At 41.5% G+C, this 22,907-nt stretch overlaps 1 protein-coding gene across 3 annotated transcripts in view; it reads left to right on the top strand.

Moving 5' to 3' along the window:
* Nucleotides 1-592: 592 nt before the first annotated feature.
* tango6 (transport and golgi organization 6 homolog (Drosophila)) overlaps nt 593-22,907 on the top strand; it is an 86,804-nt gene continuing 64,489 nt past the window's right edge. For 2 of the 3 annotated variants that reach the window (XM_060923796.1, XM_060923797.1), the window contains exons 1-3: nt 593-694; nt 7,751-8,406; nt 22,743-22,856. In XM_060923796.1, coding sequence (XP_060779779.1) covers nt 643-694; nt 7,751-8,406; nt 22,743-22,856 — 822 coding nt within the window. In that variant the 5' untranslated portion in view covers nt 593-642. Of the gene's footprint in view, nt 695-7,750; nt 8,407-17,643; nt 17,736-22,742; nt 22,857-22,907 lie in introns of those variants that run through there. The other variant, XM_060923798.1, reaches the window with a different exon arrangement.

Below are 22,907 nucleotides of genomic sequence, written 5' to 3'. Positions count from 1 at the left end.
ATTTAAGTTATTCGACTTCTCTGAAGTTATGTTTTAAGGTTTTTATTTTATTTATTTTTATTTGTTTAACTAATAGGCTGTAAGTCATATTTAATATATTTTATTTATAATATTTTTGACCCTGGGCATTGTAATGTAAATGTTTTGAATATGTGACATTCAAGTATATTAAGTCTATTTAATCTAATAAAGTTATCCAACTTGACCGATGCCTCCACAGAGCTACTTAATAATCTCTGAATAATATGAAAATATTTTTGTTATGCAGAACTGAGAAGATTGTTTGTCTAGATATAAGTATATGTATAGCATCACTACCATGCTGGGTGGTAGTGGAACATTTTCCCAACACTTATTGATAAGAAGGTAAGTAAATAAATAGCTACATACAAACAAAATAATACTGGAAACTTGTAACCAATACTTCATATATACTATTTTTAAAACTTTTTATACATACTAACAGCTATGGGGTTTTCCCATTTAAATTTTTGGGCATTTTTACAGGCCTAAATATGATGAAGTACACTTGTGACTTTTACTTTATGTATTTCCCCTCCCAACTTCTCAATATGACGTAATCATGACGTTTAATTCGCGCGACATTATTTCGAATGTGTCCAGCTCGTGCTGTTGACAACCATGACAACGGCGCTTATAAGTGCTCTGAGCGTCCTTACCAAACCTGTTCGAGGTAATTGAGGATTTCTGCTGAAGTCAAATACATAAATATTGTACCAGTTATATATATATTTTTTTACCACCTCCATGGTGGAAGTGCGGAGTGCTCCCATGGGGTGGGGTGCCCGCAGCAGTGGTATGTTTTATTTTGTAGGTGTTTTTAGTAAAGGGGTGATCAAGAAAGCAATTACTCATACTTAAAGCTTGAAATGCTTTATTGCCAATGCTGTAAAAATGTATAATGTGCAAGAGGGCAACAATGAACTTTTAAAATATAATCTAAATATATTGAGAACTTAATATCACTGTAAATGTAAATGCATAACTGTTCTTGGTGTAGGGACTCTCTTTGTGAACCTTGGGGACATTTTTACTTAGAGAGGAAAAAAGAGAACAAAAAACACAACAAACATGTCTCATCTCATTATCTGTAGCCGCTTTATCCTGTTCTACAGGGTTGCAGGCAAGCTGGAGCCTATCCCAGCTGACTACGGGCGAAAGGCGGGGTACACCCTGGACAAGTCGCCAGGTCATCACAGGGCTGACACATAGACACAGACAACCATTCACACTCACATTCACACCTACGGTCAATTTAGAGTCACCAGTTAACCTAACCTGCATGTCTTTGGACTGTGGGGGAAACCGGAGCACCCGGAGGAAACCCACGCGGACACGGGGAGAACATGCAAACTCCGCACAGAAAGGCCCTCGCTGGCCACGGGGCTCGAACCCGGACCTTCTTGCTGTGAGGCGACAGCGCTAACCACTACACCACCGTGCCGCCCTACAACAAACATGTATGTCTGCTTATTCAAGAATGCAGAAAACAAGAAAGTGCAAAACATTTCTCCTTCCCTCAACAGTCCTGAGTTCATCGGGAACTGTTGTGTTTCTCTTGTCTGTGGAGTAGACCAGATTTAAACAGTCAACGGATTTCCCTCACTTCTTTTTCCAAGTGTACTTCTTGTTACTCCTTGCTGCACTGTCTTTCAAAGCGCTGTTGTAAAACTCTGAACAGGACTGCTCAAAGTTTAGAGTGATCAGGAGCTCACTCCTTATGAGCTCCATGGAGCACCTGTTCCTTCAGTCACTCCATTTGTTGGCCATTCTTGAAAATACCCTTTCCACATATCCAGTGGATGCTGGGATGCTCAAGATGTGGCTGATGACAGACAGCATGTGAGGCAGGTCAGCTACTTGAAAGAGAGCCACCCACCTGGCAGCCACACCTTTGGACTTCCATTCATCCTCAGCATCTTCTTTGAGCCTCTTCAGAATGGGCTTTGCTGTGGAGCATTCATCATAAAGTTCATCCATGTTGACTTTATGGATGAGGTTGAGCTTTGTGGTTACCCTCTCAATATCACTGAAGGTCAAGGTGCCGTGGTGCAGAGAAAGAGGTAGACATTTTTAAAAGGCCCGGGTTTTTTGAGCAGCGCCGGTGTGTGTTGTCTGTCTCTAGGCAACCGTGACAGCGCCACACGCAGTGACAGCGCCACACGCAGTGACGCAGGCAGCCAGGCACAGACGCACAGAGCGTGGCACAGAGTGGAGAGGTTTGTGTCCTGGGTAGATCCCGCAACGTAGTATTTCCTGTTTTATTTTGTTCATTATTGTTAGATTTAGTGTTGATATGTGTGAGACAGACATGTGGATTGGACATTTATGAAAATACGGAACAAATCGCGTCCCGTATCGGTTCAATACGGGACACGATTTAATTGCCAAATAAAGGACGATTCCATATTTTATGGGACGGGTGGCAACCCTAGAGGTAACTGAACATGTTTTCATTGGTAGGTTTACTGAAAAGTCACTTCCTCGTTCAGTGACTTGGTCAAAGTGAATCCAATCCATCCAGCATCCAATTAAAGACATTGCTAAGAGAAATGTGAACTGGAGAGACCTTGATCTCAACCAATGGCAGGAGAGAGCCTATGACAGACCTACTTGGAGGAAACTTATTAAACTTCTGTCAAATGCTTATAGAACAGTCTTAGTCGTATCGACTGATTGCAAATGATGATATTCAGGTTTTTACTCAGATTAGTTCAGATAAGCTAAGAGAGATGAAACTGAGATGGTATGGGCACATCCTGAAAAGAGATGCAGAGCATGTTGGAAGGAGAATGTTGAGGATGGAGCTGCCAGGCACGTGAAAACGAGGAAGGCCAAAGAGGAGATACATGGATGTGGTGAGAGAGGACATGAAGGTGGCAGGTGTGGTAGAGAAGGATGTGGAAGACAGGGAGCAATGGAGACGAAAGATCCACTGTGGCGACCCCTAATCGGGAGCAGCCAAAAGAAGAAGATGACGACTCAGATTAGTTCAAACTGAGTTGTTAAGGGAGCTGTACAGAGCTGCAGTAATTACAGAGGGATAACATTGATGAGGATGAGCACTGTCACTTCACAGCAAGAAGGTTCTGGGTTCGAGCCCAGCGGCTGGCGAGGGCCTTTCTGTGTAGAGTTTGCATGTTTTCCCCGTGTCTGTGTGGGTTTCCTCCGGGTGCTCTGGTTTCCCCCACAGTCCACATGCAGATATTTTAAGTTCGTTTCTTAGACAAGGGTTTTTTTTTTAAGCTTGTTACCTCGTTAACAGTTTCGGCGAGAATCTCCCGCCTTCTTCAGAAACAGTCACCAGATGTCGAGTGGTGACGTGCCTTATCAGCTGATGTTGCGTTACGGAGGCGTGAACGTCCCGCCCAATTTGACAGGTAGTTCATGCCTCCTGCTGTCAGGTCGCTCCTCCAGGACGGCACTCCAGGTGTGCGACAGCGCGTATGCTCCCTCATCCCGGTTCATCGTCCTCTGCGCCCGCTTACGTATCTCCACTGCCTCTAAAATCCAACGCTGGTATCTATTTTCTTCAGCGCGAATGACTCTGGCATCTTCCCAATTCATTATGTGATTTTGCCGTTTGCAGTGGTCTGAAATGGCTGATTTTAAGTTTTCTTGGTTTGCTTTTTCTTTTTCGGATCTTGTGAGTCTTTTTGTTGTTTCTTTTTCACACTCTATTTGGTGTTCTTTCCTTCGAGTATGGAAGCATCTGCCCGTTTCACCAATATAGACTTTATTACATGAACGGCAAGGGATTTCATAGATGACGTTGCATTTATTGTCCAGTTGTATTTTGTCTTTGGGGTGAACTAGCAGCTGTCGGAGGTTCTTGTATGGTTTGACCGGGGTGTTGATGTGGTATTTCCTCATGGATCGTTGGATGCGTTCTGTGACTCCTTTTATGTATGGTAGTGTGACAAAGCTGCGGTTTGTTTTTTCGGTGTTTTTTCTTGTTTGTTTGTTTTTTTCTTTTATTTGTGTCTGTAATTTCCCTTTCCGAATTGCTCACGGTGGATATTGGCAGTTTTTTAATGCCTGTTGGATGTGTTGGTCCTCCTCCTGTCTGTCTTTCTCCTCTGTGATGGTTCATCTGGACGATGAACCGGGATGAGGGAGCGTACGCGCTGTCGCACACCTGGAGCGCCGTCCTGGAGGAGCGACCTGACAGCAGGAGGCGTGAACTACCTGTCAAATTGGGCGGGACGTTCACGCCTCCGTAACGCAACATCAGCTGATAAGGCATGTCACCACTCAACATCTGGTGACTGTTTCTGAAGAAGGCGGGAGATTCTCGCCGAAACTGTTAACGAGGTAACAAGCTTAAAAAAAAAAAATCCTTGTCTAAGAAACAAACTTAAAATATCTGTAATAGTTAGACATAATGAACATCCACTACAAGTCCACATGCAGGTTAGGCTAATTGGTGGCTCTAAATTGACCGTAGGTGTGAATGGTTGTTTGTCTCTGTGTTAGCCCTGTGATGACCTGGCAACTTGTCCAGGGTGTACCCCACCTCTCACTCATAGTCAGCTGGGATAGGCTTCAGCTTGCCTACGACCCTGTAGGACAGGATAAGTGGCTACAGGTAATGGATGGATAAAATTGATAAGCCACACCATAAAGTTCTGGGAAAGGGTATTGGAGGCGAGATTAAGAAGATTAAGTAGCAATCTGTGAACAGCAGTATGGGTTTATGCCAAGGAAGAACATGTCGGGTGCAATTTTTCCTTTAAGAATGTTAAAGGGCATATCCTGGACCAATTTAGTGTTTTTTTTATATGAAAGTATGTCCCTTTACACACTCATCCAGAAGGGTAATTTTGCACAAGGCCATCTGTCTACAGCAGAAAAAAATAAAATAACAAAACGTGTCTGGAAAAATCCCAAGGGAGTCTGGAGCCAGATTGATCCAGATTCATGACGTCACGTGCGGATCCGCCAGCAGGCTGAGAGACAAACACAGGAACACCGAATTTAGAGTATAGTCTCTCTTATTTCTTACCCTGGCAACAGTTAACTTGTGAATTGCCAATTTTCTTGGTCTTTTTCTCGGCTCTGCTTGGTCCTCGGCTTCGAGGGCCTCAGTGGATGCGGCACTTCGCCTTCTGTCAGGGGAGACGAGCACTGCTGGCTCCTTTGGTGATGCTGACACAAACGGAGATGGTGTTGCTTTGGGCGTTCTAACAGATGGAACTGCATCTTTTTTCAGATCAAGTTGCTTCTTGAAGCCCATTTCCCACTGCAAATAGTTTTCAAAGTCATCGGGCTTTATGAAGTGAGCCCTGCATATGATGCTGTGGTCTGTTGCATGTTTCCAGTTTTTCCGGGTGCCTTGCACGAAGCGCTCCCATTTCTCTCTCATTGTCTGGTCTTTTGGAAAATGATGAGTACTAATCCCATCAAGATTGGTGTTGCTACACCCTCCTACGATACATCTGTTAACCATTTTAATAATTACGTGATGATGTTGAAGAAATTTGCAGAAAACCACCAGGTCGTTTTCTCATAAACAAACCAGCGCTGACGTGGAATTCAGAGGGAGGCGTCCCGCACGTGACGTCACGAAAATCAATGTTTGCCGGGAAATCCAAATGCCAAGTTTTTTCAGAGGCGGACCAATTCGCCTCAAATGGCTTGATTTCAACTGAATTTTTCTGGTATTGCGCAAGGTAAAAAAAATTGCACAAAATGCAAAATGTGACAGATATTAGACCAAAGTTTAATATAAAATAAGAGAATTACATTGATCTTGCTCCTAAATATACCCAAGATATGCACTTTAATGGAGAAGTCCAGGGAAGGCCAGAGAAAGCTACATTGTGTGTTGGTAGACCTGGAGAAGGCATACGATAGAGTGCCAAGAGATGAGTTATGGTATTGTATGAGAAAGTGTGAAGTGAATAAGAAGTATATTAGAGTGGTGCAAGACATGTATGAGAACAGTGAAACAGCAGTGAGGTGTGCAGTTGGAACAACTGAATGGTTCAAGGTGAAGGTGGGACTTCATCAAGGATCTGCTTTGAGTCCTTTCTTGTTTGCCATAGTGATGGATAGCTTGACGGATGAAGTGAGGCAAGAGTCACCATGGAACATGATGTTTGCGGATGATATTGTGATATGTGGTGAAAGTAGAAAGGAGGCTGAGCTGGGTTTGGAGAGATGGAGGTATGCATTGGAACGAAGAGGAATGAAGGTGAGCCGTAGCAAAACAGAATACATGTGCATCAATGAGAATGGGGATGAGAGTGTCGTAAAGATGCAAGGAGTAGATGTAAAGAACGTTGGTGAATTCAAGTACCTGGGGTCAAGTGTGCAGGAAAATGGGGGCTGCGATAGTGAGGTGAGAAAGAGAGTGCAGGCAGGGTGGAGCAGTTGGAGAAGGATTTCGGGAGTCATTTGTGATAGGAACGTCCCAGCAAAAGTGAAAGGTAAGATGTATAAGACAGTAGTGAGACCAGCTGTGATGTATGGATTGGAGACCATACCCTTAAAGGTGGGGTACGAGATTTTGGAATAACGGTTCCCGCAAGCCATATTTTGAAAAGAAACACGCCCGCCCTCGCCATGCTCCCACCCCTCGCGTCTCCACCCCTATAAACGTGGCTACGCTGTGACTGCAAAATCAGAAAAGTCACTCATTTTTAACTCGCTCTAGTGACCTCATTTTTTACACTACAAACAAAAAAATTACATCAGTGTGTTCAGGAGAGCCTTGTGGCGCTCACTGTGAAAGAATTTTGTGAATATCTCCTTCCGTTTTCGTGTAAATTCCCGTTGTTTGGAGGGAGCGCTCTGAGGGAAAGCTGCCCTTTTTTCTCTGCTCAGTGCACGGGTGGGGGAGGGGCTGCTCGCTCTCTCACACACACACAGAAGGGACGGGCTGCTCGCAGGCTTCAGTCTGATTGACGTGTCAGTATCCAATCATTTTGAGGTGGTACCTCGATATGATTGGATGGCGGTTTTCCTTTATTTTACACTGTAGACTGGATTAAAATATTTTGTTTTTGGGTCAAACCTTCTATTGTACTGCTTGCAGCATGGGTGTGAGGAGCTTTTCAAGCAATATGGTAAAAAATATTCCTGAAAAAAATGTCATACCCCACCTTTAACGAAGAGACAGGAGGCAAAGTTGGAGGTGGCGGAGTTGAGGATGTTAAGGTTTGCGATGGGAGTGACGAGGTTGGACAGGAATAAGGAACGAGCACATCAGAGGGACAGCACATGTGGAGAGCTTGGGAATGAAGCTAAGAGAGATGAGACTGAGATGGTATGGGCACATCCTGAGAAGAGATGCAGAGCATGTTGGAAGGAGAATGTTGAGGATGGAGCTGCCAGGCACACGAAAACGAGGAAGGCCAAAGAGGAGATACATGGATGTGGTGAGAGAGGACATGACAGAGGTGTGGTAGAGAAGGATGTGGAGGACAGGGAGCAATGGAGACGAAAGATCCGCTGTGGCGACCCCTAATCGAGAGCAGCCAAAAGAAGTTGTTCAAACTGAATTGTAGATTGCATTGCCGCTTTTCATATTGAATTTCCAATTGCAAAATTTATTTTTAAATTGCACACTGAACTGCCAATTTCAAAATGCATTGCCATTAAAACAAGTCCTAAAAACTTCCATACCCATCCACCTATAGCAAATTTTGTGTAGTTCAGTCAAGCTAGTGCCAGTTTTGCTATTATGATCACGAGTTTTCTTTCTTTCATACTTACTTACTTACAGAGGCTAATCCGAGTGGCCCACAAACAACCCAACAGGATGTCCTCTTGTCTGCTCTCCAGAGGAATCAGGCAGAACTGAAGCGAATGTTAGATGGCGGAGAGCTGGAGGAAGGCCGCTGTTTACTGGAGGAAGTCAGGAGCGAGACACAGTGGTTCTGTGTTCACACTGAGGACCTCACCTGGAGCTTTGTACAGGAATGCCTCCTCCTGCTGCTATGCTTGGCACGCCACCTCAGCAGGCTGTTGGAGGCTTTTAACAGGGACTCAAGTCCTGCTATTCCAAACCCCCGTGCTTCAGAGGCAGCTCCACCATTACCTCCAGATGTCCTGAGTGTAGCTCAACAGAAGACCCTAGGCACCGTGCTACAGTTTCTTGTCACCCTGGGCCTGTGTCCATACTTGGTACCTGGGGTGGGGGTGAGTCTGGCGCTGCGATCGGTGTTTGGGGTTGCCGTGGAGGGTGCAGTGCGTCGTGACGTGGCCCCACCCTGTGAACGCAGACTTCTCATAACCACTACCGTTTTTCTTGAGGTGGCTGCGCTGCCGTCATTGGCCACTCTGGTCTTTACTCGTCATTTAGGTGATCTGATGGCAGCGCTTTGCCAGCTAGGGTATCGGCCTCATCGACCTGAAGGAGACAGTGCAGAGAATAATAAGGTAATATTACTCAAATTGTCACATACTAACAGTTTATTTTTAAGCTAGAGTTTGCCAAGTGTTAACTGCTGTTCCGATATATTTCACTTTGTAGAATCTTGTGCACATTTGGAGGCACAATATTTTGTCCCACTGTACATGTGTTTTGATGGAATGATAGTTAAAATGTACTTGACTTGATATGCATATGTACTACACCAGGGGAATTAAACTAACATAGGTAAAGGTCCAACTATGTAGAATTCCTTGATTTACAGAAGTCTGAATAAGTAACATGAGTAAATGGTGACAGCGTTTGCCTTTTAATTTTAATCATTAATGCTGTAGGCTATAAATATGACACATCAATTTGAAGTGATTTTTGTTTCATAGTGGCGTTTCACATGATCACTTTTTTTTTCACTTTTGACAAGTGCCCCATGGACTCTGAGATACATCAGACCAAAGATGGTAAATCAACGAATGTCTTTGAAATCTCTCTCCTTATGTCACTGAAAGAATACTTGTCTTACATTTTGTATTGATTGAAGTCCAATACCAAACAACAAAATGTAAATGCTTGCACAAACTGAGCTGCAATTTAAAGATTTGTAATTGATTAGTGTGTGGCACTGTTTAAGGATAGGCATATTAGGTGAAAATTCAATCCAAATTGCTTGAAACTGGTCTCACTGAATTCAGAATTGAATGCAGAACAACATACTTTTTACAGAATGAAAAGATGTTTATCCCTTCTTAAGATATTACAAATCAAAGATTGAAGAAATGGCTTAATTTTTAGAAAACCGACGTAATATTATGTATGAGGATAACATGGTCCAAAATGGGCCTCGTTAACAAATGAGATCAAATGTTTTTTCTCAATAACTTTTTTTTTTTTTTTCCAGGATGTTTACTTGGAAATTGGCAGGCACATAGATGGTTGTATACTGAATACAAAATGTAAAAAAAAAAAAGTATATAGATGCAAATTACAACCCTGATTCCAAAAAAGTTGGGACAAAGTACAAATTGTAAATTAAAACGGAATGCAATGATGTGGAAGTTTCAAAATTCCATATTTTATTCAGAATAGAATATAGATGACATATCAAATGTTTAAACTGAGAAAATGTATCATTTAAAGAGAAAAATTAGGTGATTTTAAATTTCATGACAACAACACATCTCAAAGTTGGGACAAGGCCATGTTTACCACTGTGAGACATCCCCTTTTCTCTTTACAACAGTCTGTAAACGCCTGGGGACTGAGGAGACAAGTTGCTCAAGTTTAGGGATAGGAATGTTAACCCATTCTTGTCTAATGTAGGATTCTAGTTGCTCAACTGTTTTAGGTCTTTTTTGTCGTATCTTCCGTTTTATGATGCGCCAAATGTTTTCTATGGGTGAAAGATCTGGACTGCAGTCTGGCCAGTTCAGTACCCGGACCCTTCTTCTACGCAGCCATGATGCTGTAATTGATGCAGTATGTGGTTTGGCATCGTCATGTTGGAAAATGCAAGGTCTTCCCTGAAAGAGACGTCGTCTGGATGGGAGCATATGTTGCTCTAGAACCTGGATATACCTTTCAGCATTGATGGTGTCTTTCCAGATGTGTAAGCTGCCCATGCCACACGCACTAATGCAACCCCATACCATCAGAGATGCAGGCTTCTGAACTGAGCGCTGATAACAACTTGGGTCGTCCTTCTCAGGGGCGATTCTAGCATCTGATCTTTGGGGGTGCTTAGCCCCCAGAGCTGACAGGCACCTGGCTTGAACGACAGTGTTTCCACCTTTATTCCGCATTTAGACTAGACTTAACTAGACAAGAAGACTAGACAAGACTAGACTTATGCAATGTTTGAACAGAAGCTGACCCAATAAACTATGATATCTACACATTTACAACCACTGACACAAATATTTACGTTATATTTTTAACTAAACGAGACCTACTACTGCATTTTGAAAATGTAGGCTATATCCAAACCACACTCACTGTCCCCCCCCAGACAATGACCAGGGTTTGGATTTGTGAATGATAAGCAAATGTAAACGCTATGTTACATTAAATAAAATTGACTAACACACGGTGGTCTAGCACCATAGCACTTGTACAGCTCTGCACAAAAGTATCTCGATATGGATGATAAATGTCATTTTTATCATTCTGTTCATAGACCAGGGAACATCAATATTGCATTATGCATATTATTGTGTTGTGTTTAACAATTGTAACTCCAGTCCGTACCTTCACATCTCGCTATGCCAGTAATACTCAGGTGCTACTTCGAGTTCCTCATCGGCGTGGAATCCAGTTAAAAAAACCACCATGTCGTAGCAAGCACTCGCGCGGACAGGCAACCCAATCAGAGGGGACGCAAGGAGGAGAGGTATTTTACTGCTCATAGAGCTATCACGTAACAGGTGAATTCAAGAACACACACACGCCCGCGCACACATTCATTGCGCAGTGCGCAAGGGCACTTATTTCTGAAAATTACGTCCAAAAGCAGTGTTTTTGAGGGTGCTGAGCTAGGGGGTGCTGAGCTCATTTTGGGGGGTGCTTGAGCACCCCCAAAAATAGGCTAAACACGCCCCTGGTCCTTCTCCTCTTTAGTCCGAATGACACAGCGTCCCTGATTTCCATAAAGAACTTCACATTTTGATTCGTCTGACCACAGAACAGTTTTCCACTTTGCCACAGTCCATTTTAAATGAACCTTGGCCCAGAGAAGACGTCTGCGCTTCTGGATCATGTTTAGATACGGCTTCTTCTTTGAACTATAGAGTTTTAGCTGGCAACGGCAGATGGCACGGTGAATTGTGTTCACAGATAATGTTCTCTGGAAATATTCCTGAGCCCATTTTGTGATTTCCAATACAGAAGCATGCCTGTATGTGATGCAGTGCCGTCTAAGGACCCGAAGATCACGGGCACCCAGTATGGTTTTCCGGCCTTGACCCTTACGCACAGGGATTCTTCCAGATTCTCTGAATCTTTTGATGATATTATGCACTGTAGATGACGATATGTTCAAACTCTTTGCAATTTTACACTGTCGAACTCCTTTCTGATATTGCTCCACTATTTGTCGGCGCAGAATTACTATCTTTACTTCTGAGAGCTGCTGCCACTCCAAGATGCTCTTTTTATACCCAGTCATGTTAATGACCTATTGCCAATTGACCTAATGAGTTGCAGTTTGGTCCTCCAGCTGTTCCTTTTTTGTACCTTTAACTTTTCCAGCCTCTTATTGCCCCTGTCCCAACTTTTTTGAGATGTGTTGCTGTCATGAAATTTCAAATGAGCCAGTATTTGGCATGAAATTTCAAAATGTCTCACTTTCGACATTTGATATGTTGTCTATGTTCTATTGCGAATACAATATCAGTTTTTGAGATTTGTAAATTATTGCATTCCTTTTTTATTTACAATTTGTACTTTGTCCCAACTTTTTTGGAATCAGGGTTGTAGTATTTAATTGGTATTAGTTATGCTAATTAGAGAAACAGCATTAAATCAGTACAGTCTCTTAGGGCTGTGCGATATGGGGAAAAATGAATATCCCGATACATTTTCTCCATTTCACGATATATATCTCGATATATTTAAATCTCCTCTAAAGGACCCCATGAAATCTAACTTTTACTCTTTACTGTTTTCACTACAATCCCTGCAGATTAAATAACATTCTTGGTTAACTTTACAGGTGGTTTTCAACAACACATTTTAAATTGTCATGTTAGTGATTAATCACAATTGAATTGAAATAAGACTATTTTTATTCAACAAAGATGTGGCACAAACTGCAAAAACAATCTTGAAAATTGCAACAAAGGGGCAATACAATACAGAGCTGCTCAGAGCTCAAACCAGTAAAGTGCAAGCTTAACACTGAGAAAGACATTTAGCCTAAATAAGAAAAGTGCTCATTCATTAAATTATTTAAAAAAATAGATCTCCAAGCTATTAACCTGACTACTGAGAACCACTGGAACATTCACAATAGAGAGAGAGATTGAGGGAGAGAAGAGAGAGATCTGCAAAACATCATTTTTCTCTTTGCACACTTTTGAACTGAATGTTTTCTGGCTCTGCCTCTCAGATGTATATACAGTGGTGGGCAAAAGTTTACATACCCCAACAGAATGTTTCGTTTCTTGCCTATTTCTAAGAGAAATTGAATGATAATACACAACCCCCCCCCCAAAAAAAACAAAAAAAACCAAAAAAAAAAACCTTTAATAACACTTTAATCTAATCACTCTATTCTATTACTATTAAACAATGTACAGTGCATGGACAATAAACAAGAAGTCATTTTTATCTTTTTCATTATTGTTATTATTATCATTATTCACATAAAGTGTCACAAAGTAAAATGACCACACAAATTCAATACATACATATCTCCATATAATGGGCAAAAACTCTTCCGCACCCTGTTCAAAGTGTAGTGCATGGACAATAAACAAGAACTTATTTTTAGTTTCTTTTTTGCTATTAAAAGTTAAGTCATCTCTGAAGAATTAACAAATTAAATGAATAAAAAATTCTACAATTCTAAATTGTGCAAACTTAAGCACCCTGTTAGGACATCAATGGGCTGTATTTTCAAACAAAAGTGCTATTATGGGTACTTTGTTATTGAAGTAACATTACAATGGGACTCATCTGGTCTTCCTAATGGTAAATTCCTTGATAATATCATCAAATGATATTTCTCTTGAGATCTCTTGGTTGATGCTCATTAGAGCAAGCCCATTCAGACGTTCTTGACTCATTGTTGACCTTAAGTATGTCTTCAGCAGTTTTAATTTTGAAAAGCTTCTTTCAGCAGAAGCTACTGTCACAGGTAGTGTAACAGCAGAGGTAAGGAGCACGTATTTCTACATCCCCAGCCGCATCAGAGGTGTTGTAAAAAAACTTTTCAACCTTTCATGAACCAGGGGGCACTTTTTTCAGTGAAAAAATCTCAAGGCACATCACCAATAGAAAATGTTGACTGAAACTAAAACGCTGTTGCCAATATTTACAATATACAGTCATTCTATAATTTTCCATGGTACACTTAGTGATCTCTCACGGCACACTAGTGTTCCGCGGTACTAGAGTTCGGCAGCACAGTGGTTGAAAACACTGTACATCACTGATGTACTTGGTAACATCTCCATTCAATAACTCCCATCCCTCCTTTTTGGTGGGGTTTTGGTCGCCCTTGGCGCCCCGGGCACACTTTATGCTCTAGGCAATTGCCGGCGCTGGTAAAGAGAACACATCTGAGTGCTTGTTTCGTTTCCCTGCAGTCTTGACGCACTGAGATTGTTTCTTGTTTTCAACGCGTTTATTATATTTTCCTCCAGGAAGCTCTTCGCAACATGGTTACTTGAATGAGCTGCTAAACTGTCATTTTAATGAGAACACAGATCAACAAAGCAGCTTTGTTTTATTAAAAAAAAAAAAAACGTGCCAGGCACCATTGGAATATCTCGCTGCGAAACGTGTTCAGTGCATAAAAGACCTTTACTTCAGCCCAGACTGCTCAACGACACCGACAGACTGCTCCAAGTACAGCCATATTCAAAACAAGCAACAGATCATATGTCAGTTATCTACGTTATGCAAAAACACTCTTTAGCCAACAACACTTAGGCTATTACATGGCCAAAACAGAGAATAGCCGCGGATGTGCACTTAAGTGCTTATTGTTTCATGATTAACAACCACCACCACACCCCACCCTGCTTTTTTTGACAAATCGCACCCTGACTACATGCTTTGCTGTACAATTAAATTAGGCTAAGACATTATCATGCTGACTCGTTTTCAGAATAGTGGAAGTCATAATTTTTCTCTCCCCGTTTCTGCGCCCCTGGATGGACGCAGCGCCCTTAGCATTTGCCTATATTGCCTATGCCACGGGCCGGCTCTGGACTGACCCCTTACTAGTTCTTTTAGGAACCAATTCGTCCGCTTCCATTTTTAATTTGTCGCTGAATTTGCCAGAGCTTACACGGTAGCCTATGCAAAATCAGCGATTGCACGAACTGGGTCAGTGCTGGAAACCGGAACCAGGAAATCTTCCCGCCGGCAGTGTTGCCAGATACTGCTGACGTTTTCCAGCCCAAAATATGTTAAAAACCCGTCAAAACGCACTTAAAACCGCCCAATCTGGCAACACAACCGAAACTAGAAAATCTTCCCGGAAGTTCCTTTCAGCACCGAGATGTCGCCCGGGATTGGTTGGCGAGTGCGTGATGTTATTGTTTTCTTTACCCTTAGGCAGCCTCTCACGTTACTGCCTGAGGGACAGGGAGAAAACCACCAGGAAATGTTTTAAACAAACACAACAAACACGAAACGAACGCAAGTCGGAAGATGACCATAAAATACTCGATAGTTACGATATAATAATTTTATGTATCGCACACAGAATTTTCGGCGATATATCGAGTATATTCGATATATCGCACAGCCCTACAGTCTCTTCTTCAAAGTTTCACCAAATAGCTTTATTTGTGCAATATAACTGATCTTAACTCTCATTTATACCTCACAAAGAAGTAGAAATCAATGTTAATTATAAAATAAGCATAAATAAGCACTGACTGCCCTTCACATCTACCATTCTGTATCAAAATAAAAAACTAATAAAAGATTATTTCTAATACCCTCTTTGTGCTCTGTAGGCCTTTGTATTTCTAAGTAGGGCCTACTAGTGTGTTATATGAAAGAATATAAGTAATTATTTTGATTAATATTCACAGCTTTCAAGGCTAGCCTAAAAAAAAACTGTGTGAGCCACATCCAATAAACAATTTCAGTTAATTGAATTGAAATCGACACTCGTGTTTCTGACTTCCAGTTTTTTGAAATATCATTCTGACCACTAAGATCTCAGTATTTTTCATCAAAACAGCTACAGTTATATTCTAAAATAGTTATTTATTTACGTCAATCAGTTTGATTTGAAAAAAAGTAGATAAAACTATGAAAACTCACTTCAAAGTCTCTCATGAATCATAACGTCAAAACTAGCAGACGGAAAATTTTGCTGAATGTGTCCTCCGAAACAGTGAGAGCTCGAGAATATCTCTAAAGGATATCTGACTAATATCCATGAGTAATCCAGTTGGAAACTGATCAGAAGAGCAAGAGTCTGACTACTTTCCCGTGACTCAAAAAACACCTTCAGTTTCCCAACATCACGTGATTAGAGTTTTTACTCTGTTGTACCAAATTCAGCCTGCCGTTACTCCCAAAGTACTGAACAGATCTTAATGAGAGATATTTCTTTGGAAAGCAGAGATTATAAGCTTTTTAATGATAGTATTCACCATAGAAAATATTCAAGAGTTAAGCAATGACAGATTTGGAAACTTAGATGAACGTCTGCATGCACAATTTTCACAGTACGGCCAGCAAGCATCTGATACGCCTACTAAGGAGATTGTTGACAGTGGTATGGAGGCTGGAAACTTGGGCTCTGTAGAGACTGTACACATAACAGACGGTGTTGTAGTATTTGAGACCGGTCTTGGTTTCAAGACCATTGTTTGAAGGGCTCTGTCTCGTTTTGGAATTGAGTGTATTTTTACTTGTTCTTGTCTTGGTCTCAGACATTGAGAATTCCAGATTTTATTTCAAGACCACAACTGCAGGGCTTTCAATAAATTGCCTCTGCATTGTCTGATTTTTTTTTTTTTGTTAACCTCGTCACTGTGATTGTAAAATTTCCTGCTTCAAATGTGACTGATAACGTGATTAATTGCTAATTTGAAAATTTTCTTTCTGTTAATGGCCGTCACCCCTCCCCACCACCCTTCACACCCACTAGTCTGGTCTTGGTCTCAATCCCTCAAAGTCTTGGTCTTGTCTTAGTCTCAATACACTCTGGTCTTGGTCATGACTTGGTCTCAGTTTAGGTGATCTTGACTACAACACTAATGACAGATAATAATTTAAAACTGAGAGACTTTGCTAAAGCCCCTTGTTCTAGCTTAAAGCTGAACTACTAGCTCCATAATTATTGGCACCCTCAGGGCTCGACATTAATGGTCGTCTGACTGTCCGGGACAATTTAATGTTTGGTCCAGACAAGTCAAATTCGTCTCTGCCTGTCTGATGGGACAAGTTGAATTATTCCAAACTCTCCCAGAAGTTCTCAGACTCTCCCACATGTTGATGATGGCTCCATGATGCCCGCAAATTAAATACAACATCCCGGAATCTTGAGCGAGCGAGCAAGCGCGAGAGAGAGGGCGAGAATGAGACAGAGTGCATCCTGATTGCTCTGTTTTGCTAAGTAGACCAATCCATGTTCTGTGTAGGCTGGTTTTACGTCTTCTCTCCTGGACTGAGAGTCCATTAGTTCAGTGTATCCAGAAGCGTCATGGCAGAGTGCCCCAAAAAACTAAAATCCAGAACCCACTTTACCTCAGACTACACGAAAGTGTCCCCTTGCCTAATAACTCTTAAAACTGTAGATCAGGTAATGGGTTATGACAACAAGGCCATTATTAAAAAATGTTCTGTTTCCGGTCCACCGGCCGGGCGAGTGCCGTTTGTGCGGTTGAAATTTTTTTTTAACGCCAGTTTTTCGACATTTTTTTCGGGTTCGTAAATCTAAAATCGAACTTGACATTTATGCATTCCGCGCAGAATATAGAATCAAATCAGCTCTGTGCATGCGCCGTGCGGCACAAAAAAATGGCAGCCACCATGAAGGAAGGAGATCCGGAGTTTTCAAACATTTGCTTAAGTGTGAAATCGCAAAATGGTATTCTAGCGAACAACAAAATAGTAAAGATTCAGAAAAACAAATCATTCAGTGATCATTTTAATAGTGTAATTTCATCCGAACTAGGCCTAACGCTCGATTTAGAACTACAAAAAGTCCGTGTGCCGGACCATCACAAACCGTTACTGGAAAATTCGTTTGATCTTGATCCATCCGAGACGTTACAAACAGCTTTTGAGTTTTGTTATGCGAAATTCATTACCTACTTTGTTAATGACCCTGACAGATCTGTAGGAGAACCTAATAGATCTATTCAAAATGAGAACGGAACCGAACAAAAAAATGCGTTTACGGAACTAATGCAGGTTGGCTGGACAGAATTAAAAACTATGTCACAAATAAAAAGAACGAATTACACAACGAAATTATAAAAGACATCCAGAGAGAAGGACCTTGTCTATCTAGACATACTGGCCAAACTAAAGGAACAAATGTAGTAATGAACATTACAAACTGCTTGTGGTATTTAGACGGCCGCCAGGACATAATCAAAGAGGCAGTGAAATGCCAAGGACCGTCTGTGGTGACGCCTGTTCCTGCACGGTAGGTTTTATAATAATATTAAAGTATTTGTACAAGTTTCAGTTGATTAAACTGTCATATTTTATTAAATGTGTCTGCTTTTGTAATAAAAAAGTACTGAAAGAAAAAGCAAACACAGCATTGCGATTTCTTATCCATCCATATACACTACCGTTCAAAAGTTTGGGGTCACTTTGAAATGTCCTTATTTTTGAGAGAAAAGCACTGTTCTTTTCAATGAAGATCACTTTAAACTAATCAGAAATCCACTCTATACATTGCTAATGTGGTAAATGACTATTCTAGCTGCAAATGTCTGGTTTTTGGTGCAATATCTCCATAGGTGTATAGAGGCCCATTTCCAGCAACTCTCACTCCAGTGTTCTAATGGTACAATGTGTTTGCTCATTGCCTCAGAAGGCTAATGGATGATTAGAAAACCCTTGTACAATCATGTTAGCACAGCTGAAAACAGTTGAGCTCTTTAGAGAAGCTATAAAACTGACCTTCCTTTGAGCAGATTGAGTTTCTGGAGCATCACATTTGTGGGGTCGATTAAATGCTCAAAATGGCCAGAAAAATGTCTTGACTATATTTTCTATTCATTTTACAACTTATGCATGGATTAAAGTTTTCCGTCGCTACGACGGATTTCCGTCAACTGGGAGCACTAAAGGTCAATAATGAGATTGATGCAGATCCGAGGAAGAAAAAAAGGGGGTTGGCCCATAGGTCTGACACCGATGTGATTTAGAACTTCACCAAGCTGCTGTGATTGTCTGTTGTTGAACCCTTTCTTGTGCTATGTTTGAGTATATGTAAAGGAATAAGTTGTTGCGCTAGATAGGCCTAAATAAATAAATACAGCCTATGCTACTGTCTAGTCCCGGGGAGGCTCGGCGTAGGCAGCGAGCCGCGGTGCTCGGCTTGAGTTTCGTTTCTATCGGCGGCTCCAGCCCGACTTTGCACGCTCGTAACTCAGCCAAGGGAGGTCCCAGCCTCTCCAAACTTGACAGCCAGATACCTCTGCCCTCTCCCCAACGAACCAGCACTGCCAGGGCGGGCCAGCCCCGTGCCTCGGGACGCGATTCACCCCGAGGCGAGCCGCGGTGCTCCGCATCAGTTTCCTTTTAACGACGGCTCCACTGATGAAACAATCTGGCTGTCCTACTACTAGGCAACTACTTGCCTACTACTAATACTAGGCCTATTGTAGTAGTAATAATAATAATGATATTTGCCTATTGAAAGGTGATCAGGTGAAAAATCTAAACAGCCCTGTTGAAGCCGCAGCAAGATCTAGGCTATTAAGCCTTTTGTAGGTTAAACAGGCTTTGGCAGACAATGTTCTGGAAAGGCTGTGTTTTTCTTTGGTTTGATTAGCCTACGATTTAATCTTTAAACATTATGGTTTCAGCAGTTCGCTTAAACATTGGAGGCTGCAGAGTCGGGCTGCAAGAATTCCCGACACTTGTTTAAGATGCCAAACTTCATAGTAAGGAGAAAATAATTCCACAGTATTTAGTGCCTCATCAGTCTCAAAAATTAATAGTGAAGGACCAACGCAAATTAAGTCCCAAAAAACCATCTCGTAGGCCTATATTTTACATTTTCAAAAAAGTCCGGAATTGGAAGTCGGTCAGTGGAGTGTAATGAAGTGTCTCATTCACTAAGCACAAAAGGTCGGAAAACAGTGGAGAAAACAGCTATTGCTTAAATAGGCTACTAATGTTTTACATTAGTAATTTAATGTATGTGACAAATTCATTGATTAAATAGATAAAGAAGCGAATACTCGAAAGCTAAAAATTCAGGAAAGTGGCTCCGGTGTGGCGGCACGGTGGTGTAGTGGTTAGCGCTGTCGCCTCACAGCAAGAAGGTCCGGGTTCGAGCCCCGTGGCCGGCAAGGGCCTTTCTGTGCGGAGTTTGCATGTTCTCCCCGTGTCCGCATGGGTTTCCTCCGGGTGCTCCGGTTTCCCCCACAGTCCAAAGACATGCAGGTTAGGTTAACTGGTGACTCTAAATTGACCGTAGGTGTGAATGGTTGTCTGTGTCTATGTGTCGGCCCTGTGATGACCTGGCGACTTGTCCAGGGTGTACCCCGCCTTTCGCCCGTAGTCAGCTGGGATAGGCTCCAGCTTGCCTGCGACCCTGTAGAACAGGATAAAGCGGCTAGAGATGATGAGGATGAGGCTCCGGTGTCGCAAGTGCACAAGAACAGTTATTTGAAAGTTAACCTAATGAATTTGTGCATGCTCGTGCGATTTCATGAAGAACCGGGACAATTGGCATTTGGTGAAAGATTCACACCTATGACTCATTATCTTTGTGCGCGCCCTCTCGCCCACTGTTGCTTCGTTTTCCCGATTTACACGAGTGTCTGAAGATGGAGTTTTCAGAAATCTCCAATCTGCCCAGAGTTTGCAAAAGTAGCTGTTTTCAGTGACTGAAACCTCCATATAGGTGTGAAATGAGAGGTGCAACCGAATAAATAAATATGCGTCTTTTTTTATCCGGCTACATGTAGGCTATCACTGCGCAAAGCCTCTAATGTTGAAATGGTAGTAATATTTGTTAAAATAATAGTAGGCTAATTTCCACATTAATTGGTAAAATGGCCCAAGGGATGTGATGGGGGGATGGCCGTTTTATAAGGGGATGATTTGAGATTTTTATTTCAGAAGGGGGATGCCATCCCCCCACATCCCCACTCAACTCGAGTACTGCGTATAAGGCCACCTGACATAGGCCCTTCGATTTCCATCACTAGAGCGCATCAAATTACTTTCGGTTTTGCCAGCATGGACGCGCTTCTTTTAAATGAAGGCACAGATGTGTCAGACATCGACAAAACGGTAAAGAATAAGTGGAGATGGGCTTGGCGAAATGAAATGGGCGATAATGGCAAGCTCCTGCTGCTGTGCCAAGGAAAAAGAAACAAAAACAGGCATCAGGTGTTGCCAAACTAGATGCCTTTGGCTTCACTGCGAAGAAGCAGAAAAAGTGAACTTTCACTTTACTTTTCTTGTTTCCTGGCTTTATTTCAACAGATTTTCCTATTTTTCTTTCTGTTCCACTCTTTTGAAAGCATGGTTCAAGTTCGACTGCACTTGCACTTTTCTCTGAACCACTGTTGTGCATTACTAAAGTATTGTTGAAATAAATTTGCACTTTGCGCTGAAAACTTGTTTCATCATGAATAGCCAGTAATGACAATGGTAAAGTCTTGCCTTAGCTTTAGTCATTGTTAAAATTATGTAAATGTATTATGAGTAGGGGCCGAGGGGATAATGGACAACACGGCGTTTAAAATTTGACGCATCGCTGACATGGTAGGGGCCAACGACATGGAGCTTTTTTTTTTCAGTCAGATGATTTTTTTTTTCTTTAATCCATGTTTATGGTGGTAAATAAAAGTGTGACTTTTCATGGAAAACACAAAATTGTCTGGGTGACCCCAAACTTTTGAACGGTAGTGTGTGTGTATATATATATATATATATATATATATATATATATATATATATATATATAAAATCCCTCCCTACTGAAGATTTTTTTGCTCACCCGGTGGACAGGAAACAGATTTTTTTATTTTAAGGATGGCCCAAAAGTGCCATAATGGGGCATTGGATAGTTTCTGTTTATTGTTAAAGTTTGAGTTTTATTGAAAAATTGTAAATCATTAAAGCATGATTATCATAACTATACCTGCTTTTTGATAAACTTTGTTAATCACTTTCCTTTCACTGAACTGGTAAATACATAGTAATAAAAAGGTTATGGTCAGGACAAGTGAAAAATCTTGCTGCTTGTCCAACTGGACAAGTGGATTAAAAAGTTAATGTCGAGCCCTGACCCTGCACAAGAATGAGCAATGAGTATTGTATAAAATTAAGCAGTATCGCCTGAGCGAGAGTGCTATTGTAGTGAATTTCAGCATGCCCAGTGCCGTAGGTGTTCACAGCCGTGCTGATGTTCAGTACAACAGTACAATTGTTTCTCTTCAAGTTCTATAAACAAGAAATTAATATGAAGTACCTGACCTTTCAGACACAATATGACCAAATACTTTATTTTTTTCTTCAACAACAACATTAGTTCCCAAAAAACCCACAGCTAGAGAGCATTTGTGTTGCCATGTGACACACACACACACAGACTGACTGACCGCATGTAATAAGTGTAGTAATATGTCATTGTAGTGGAATATTGTTAGTATTGGAATTTCATGTTGTAAGCACAGAGAAGCAGAGTGATACAAATACTGAAATGTACCAGTGCTGTTATACTTAATACTGGCACGCTTTATACATCCCTTGTCCAATCATATTAGTGAACCAGAATTAACTATTGTACATGAAAATGTTGAGTAGTACAACCTGAGTAAAACCCCACGTTGTAGGTCAAAACTGAACGACTAGCAGCAGTCTCTTCCAAAATTATTGGTACCCTGCAAAATAATGATTGCTACATAAAATAAAACATTACAGTATGTGCGCATTGTGCCCTGTGATGGACTGGCATCCCAGCCAGTGTGTATTCTGACCTTGTGCCTAGTGTGGCCAAATTATTGATACCCATAAAAATACTTGAAATAAACTGTCCACCTTGAAAAAAGTCTATTTAATTTTAAATTAGTCTCAGTCTTCAGAAAATGTATTGTTTCCTTTTTCTTTCTGCTTTGTTAGTGACTGAATGCGAGTTTACACACACGTAAAGTCCCGTTGTTGCAAAATAATCCATTGTTATTCATTACCATGGGGAAAACCAGCAAGTTTTATACAGAAAAGAAACAGATGGATGTTCAGCCACACAAGTCAGTTTGGCTGGTTATAAAGAATGCATAAGCAGTTCAAAATGCCATTAAGTACAATCAGGGACATAGTAAAAATCTCACGGAGTTTTACATCTGGAGGTGGTAAAGGTCACTGTTTCACAATTGCATTGTTTAGCTGATTCTTGAGGTTGTCAACTCAGCCTCCATTACCTTTGACCTTTTTCCAATAACTGTTTTCTTTTTCACAGGGTCTCACTGTGGAAGAGCGAAAGAAATGCAAAGAAGAACTTCAGAGTCTTCTGGGAAGAGTTTATCAGCCAGTTGCCATCAAGGAACTGCTGGTTCTTCAGGGGGGCCCTAAGGTGTACACTTGGGCTGTTTCTTTATGTCTGAACTGTGTATTTCCTTAGTGT

Source organism: Neoarius graeffei, chromosome 6 (genome assembly GCF_027579695.1).
Source record: "Neoarius graeffei isolate fNeoGra1 chromosome 6, fNeoGra1.pri, whole genome shotgun sequence".
Taxonomy (NCBI): domain Eukaryota; kingdom Metazoa; phylum Chordata; class Actinopteri; order Siluriformes; family Ariidae; genus Neoarius; species Neoarius graeffei.
This window is presented reverse-complemented; position numbering and strand designations above follow the sequence as displayed.